This window comes from Camelina sativa, chromosome 17 (genome assembly GCF_000633955.1).
Source record: "Camelina sativa cultivar DH55 chromosome 17, Cs, whole genome shotgun sequence".
In the NCBI taxonomy this organism is placed as follows: Eukaryota; Viridiplantae; Streptophyta; class Magnoliopsida; order Brassicales; family Brassicaceae; genus Camelina; species Camelina sativa.
In genome coordinates, this window is record NC_025701.1 from 2,356,925 (window position 1) to 2,361,396 (window position 4,472).

The following is a 4,472-nucleotide window of genomic DNA, read 5'->3' on the forward strand; positions in this document are numbered from 1 at the left end:
AAAAAAAAAAAAAGAAAAGCGAAAAAAAAAAACAAAACGCTCGAAGAGAAAAAAAGAAAAAGAAAAAGAGGGAGAAGAGCAACGAAGACGGACCTGCAAATTCTGCAGTCTCCACTGACACTTTCGATCTTTCTCTCTTTTCACCTTCTGCAATCTTCAGGTTTCTCCGTCGTCTTTATGTTACCATCTCTCTCTTTACGCTTTCTCGATTTCGCATTATCTCCGTTTCATTTCTCAGTTGATTGTCTCGCCCAGTTGTATATTGGCTAATGCAATCGGATAGATACTCGGTTTGGCTGTTGATTAGCAAGAATCTGTTCGTATTTATGAACTGTAACCGTTGATTTGATTGAACTTATCATTTACAGCTTCGGTTTCTAGGGTTTGGTTCATGATTTCGCTTTGTTTCAGTCGGGGGTTTAGTGGCTCCGTCTTCTGGGGTTTATCTCTATGAATGCATGTCTATTAGGATTTGGTGTAACGAGATTGAGTGTGGCTGTGAGTGAATGTTAGTTTTGTTCCTTCTGGGATTATTTTGATGTGTGGAAACTGTTTTTTTCTGCAATTCTTCAAGTATACGAGTGTTTCTACTCTACATGTGTGATACCCTTTAGATTACAGACCTGTCAAAAACGTATCATGGGTTTTTGTTGTATTTTTAATTGAAAGTGCAATCTCAAATTGTTATTTGCTATAGCTATTTTTCTGTTAATTTGGGTTTGTAGTTTATGGAAGGAGATACTCATCAGAGGTAGCATTTCTCCATGCATCCCAAGCGATCAAGTCAAGGAGATGGGTCAGTTACCCAGCCAGTTAGAAGCAGTGATAGGCTTAGGAGGAGGCCCAAATCGTTTGGTCGCTCATACTATTTTTACTCACCAAGTTCGTTACATAATAGGAAAAGAAAAACCAAGACAAGAACGGCAGCCTCCCAGATCGCAAAGATGCTGCACAAAGGGAACCGTCCAGCAAGGGCATCCAATGCCACGGTAAGCATTACATGATTCTTCCTATCTTATTGCATCAGTGATATAATATCTGGCACTTCATCGTGGTCTACCTCTATCTCTTTTGATAGTTTTATCCTTCAGTATATTTTTGGTAAGGTTAGTGGATCGATTTGATCATCGGTTTCTTGATCTTGTCGTGATTTTTGTATTTTTACTGGCTAAATATTGTGTCTGTGGAGGGTATCAGGGGAACAACATGACAAGTGGTCTGGTCAATCCTTTGCTTTGTAATGCATACCGTTTATCTTTACTCTGATTCAAGCAGAATGCTGATAACATTGCTAATGACGTACAGCCAATTGCATCCGACCTCCGGCGTTCCACAAGGAAGAGAAGAATTTCTGTAAATCTTGAGGACTATACGGACAGTTCTGGAGCAGAGGATGAAGATATGATGGTTAGGATATTTTCCTCTTAAAGTTGGCTCTTCTTAGTAAAGTAAAGCTATTATACTAGTACTGTGCTACTGGTATGCCTGTTGATAATGGGGTTTTGATCTTTTTCAGAGTCCAGCGTATCGAACTTTGAGGAATCGAGTTAATAAAAAATTCTCAACTTCTAAAAGTAGAAAGGGCATGGAAACTGAATTGGCACCACGGCGTGAAGGTCTCCGTCCTCGTCGTTCAAAAACAATTGCTAACAAACGACTAAAAACAGAATCCGGCGCTGATCAAGATACATCAGAGGAGAAAGATGGCCAGGATGAAACTGAGAATGGGAATGAATTAGATGATCATGATGTAGATGATGGTGAAGATGAGGTTGAAGTTGAAAACGAGGGTAATGGAGAAGATGAGGGTGATGGCGAAGATGAGGAAGAAGAAGATGGTGATGATGATGAAGAGGGTGATGAAGAGCAGGAGGGAAGGAAGAGATATGATCTGCGAAACCGTGCTGAAGTGCGGAGGATGCCTACAGAAGGAATTAACAAGCAACAACAACCTAGATCTCCGCGGAGAGTGTTGCATCAAGGCATGGGCACAAGGGTTGGAAGAGATGCTAGGAGAGGTGGGTCTCGGCCTCACAAACGCCATCGCTTTACAAGAACAGATGATTCAGATGATTCTCTTCTTGTGGATGAGTTGGACCAGGGCCCCGCAATTCCCTGGGCTCGAGGTGGAAACAGATCTGGACCACCTTGGCTATTTGGGGGTTTGGACACGTATGGGTCAAGTTCATTGGGGTTGAATGTTGGAGCTTCTGGTTGGGGTCACCAGAGTGATGGTTTGGCTGCATTAACCTCCGGTGCTCAGACTGCTGGGCCAAGCTCTAAAGGAGGTGCAGATATACAGCCACTGCAGATTAATGAGAATATTAATTTTGATGAGATTGGTGGACTATCTGAATACATTAATGATTTGAAGGAAATGGTTTTCTTTCCGTTGCTGTATCCAGAGTTCTTTGCAAGTTACAGTATTACTCCTCCCAGAGGTGTACTGCTATGTGGTCCTCCAGGCACTGGTAAAACTCTGATTGCTCGAGCATTAGCATGTGCTGCTTCAAAAGCTGGACAGAAAGTTAGCTTTTATATGCGAAAGGGTGCTGATGTTCTTAGCAAGTGGGTTGGTGAGGCTGAGAGACAACTAAAGCTACTCTTTGAGGAGGCTCAGCGAAATCAGCCTTCCATAATCTTTTTTGATGAAATTGATGGTCTTGCTCCTGTAAGATCTAGCAAACAAGAACAAATACATAATTCTATTGTTTCAACTTTGCTGGCGCTGATGGATGGCCTTGATTCTCGTGGTCAAGTTGTTCTCATTGGAGCAACAAACAGGGTAGATGCAATAGATGGAGCGCTACGCCGCCCTGGCAGATTCGATAGGGAGTTCAATTTTTCTTTACCAGGCTGCGAAGCTCGAGCAGAGATATTGGATATTCACACTCGTAAATGGAAGGATCCACCTACCAGGGAGCTTAAAGAAGAGCTGGCAGCTACTTGTGTAGGATATTGTGGTGCTGATCTAAAAGCTTTGTGCACTGAAGCTGCCATTCGTGCTTTTCGTGAAAAATATCCACAAGTTTATACAAGTGATGATAAATTTGCCATAGATGTTGGGTTGGTTAAGGTTGAGAAGAGCCACTTTGTAGAGGCAATGTCAGCTATTACTCCTGCTGCCCATAGAGGGTCTGTTGTGCAATCCAGACCACTCTCTCCGGTTGTATTGCCATGTTTACATCGACACCTCCTTGAATCCATGAGCTTAATATCAGATATTTTTCCCTCATCAGCCACGTCGTCAGAGTTGACAAAGCTGTCAATTCTTTCATTTGGATCTGCAATTCCTCTTGTTTATCGTCCTCGACTTCTGCTGCTTGGTGGTGAAGGAGTTGGACTGGTAATTGATTTTCTTTTCTTGTGATTATATCAGAAAGTTTTATATTATGAACTCACTTCACTTACGAGTTAACCTAACAGGATCATCTTGGGCCTGCAATTTTACATGAGCTAGAAAAATTTCCTATTCATTCTCTGGGACTTCCATCTCTCCTTTCCGATCCTGGAGCAAAGACCCCGGAGGAGGCGCTAGTACATATATTTAGTGAAGCTAGGAGAACGACACCTTCAATACTTTACATACCGATGTTTAATAATTGGTGGGAAAATGTAAGTGTCTTTATCATGCCAATTCACTTCGCTGCAGTTACTTTTGGAGATCGTTTGCATGTTTGCTTAATATAATATATTAGGTGGTCCTGTTGGTTGTAGCTGAAACTGCCTTGAGTTTTAGATTGCCAATCTAATGATCGTGTTACTGATGACTGCAGGCTCATGAACAGCTTAGGGCTGTATTCCTGACTTTGTTAGAAGAATTGCCATCAAATCTACCCATATTATTACTTGCTACATCTTATGGCGAATTATCTGACATGGAAGAGCAGTCAGTATTTGACAATAGATCTGTGTAAGTTTATGCTCTACTTGGAATCACTCTGTCCAGTACCATGCTACAGCTTTATTACTAGCTTTTATTTGTTTTCCCATAAAGCTGGTAGGTGACTTTCTTTGATTATGAGCCAACAAGTTTTTGAGTAGGTTCTCAGTATAATAGTATACTGTGCGAGCTTGTTCTGCAAGCTGGTCATCCCTTCAGTGTCAAAAGGCTTGCATCTCAGTAACATGCATGTTAGTCTCGAGTTAATATATGAAGCTGCTAACCCCTTGTATATGTTTATCAAGTTAATTTTTTTGGGTTATTGTGGTATTGATCACCATAAGGAACCTTAACACGAGGCAAGTAATGATCAGTTTAAGTTATGAACTTATATAATATTTTTGGCAAATTACATGGGAGTTCATAGAAAATTTATATGGAATGGTACTGCCTTTTTATCGGTCTCATTACCAAACTTAGCATACTCTCTCCTAAAACACTCATTACAGATTTAATTTTGTTCATTCTTTTGGTTGTCCATGATATAGTCCTCAGGCTTGTGTTTTATTTACTCAGTTTCTCAGATTGT

The 4,472-nt window shown here is 41.0% G+C and overlaps 1 protein-coding gene across 1 annotated transcript in view; it reads left to right on the plus strand.

The window, feature by feature from the left end:
• Positions 10-4,472, plus strand: part of LOC104754748 (ATPase family AAA domain-containing protein At1g05910) — an 8,754-nt gene continuing 4,291 nt past the window's right edge. Inside the window, exons 1-6 of the mRNA XM_010477013.1 lie at positions 10-160; positions 726-989; positions 1,306-1,407; positions 1,517-3,346; positions 3,427-3,615; positions 3,777-3,913. Coding sequence (XP_010475315.1) covers positions 765-989; positions 1,306-1,407; positions 1,517-3,346; positions 3,427-3,615; positions 3,777-3,913 — 2,483 coding nt within the window. The 5' untranslated portion in view covers positions 10-160; positions 726-764. The remainder of the gene's footprint in view (positions 161-725; positions 990-1,305; positions 1,408-1,516; positions 3,347-3,426; positions 3,616-3,776; positions 3,914-4,472) is intronic.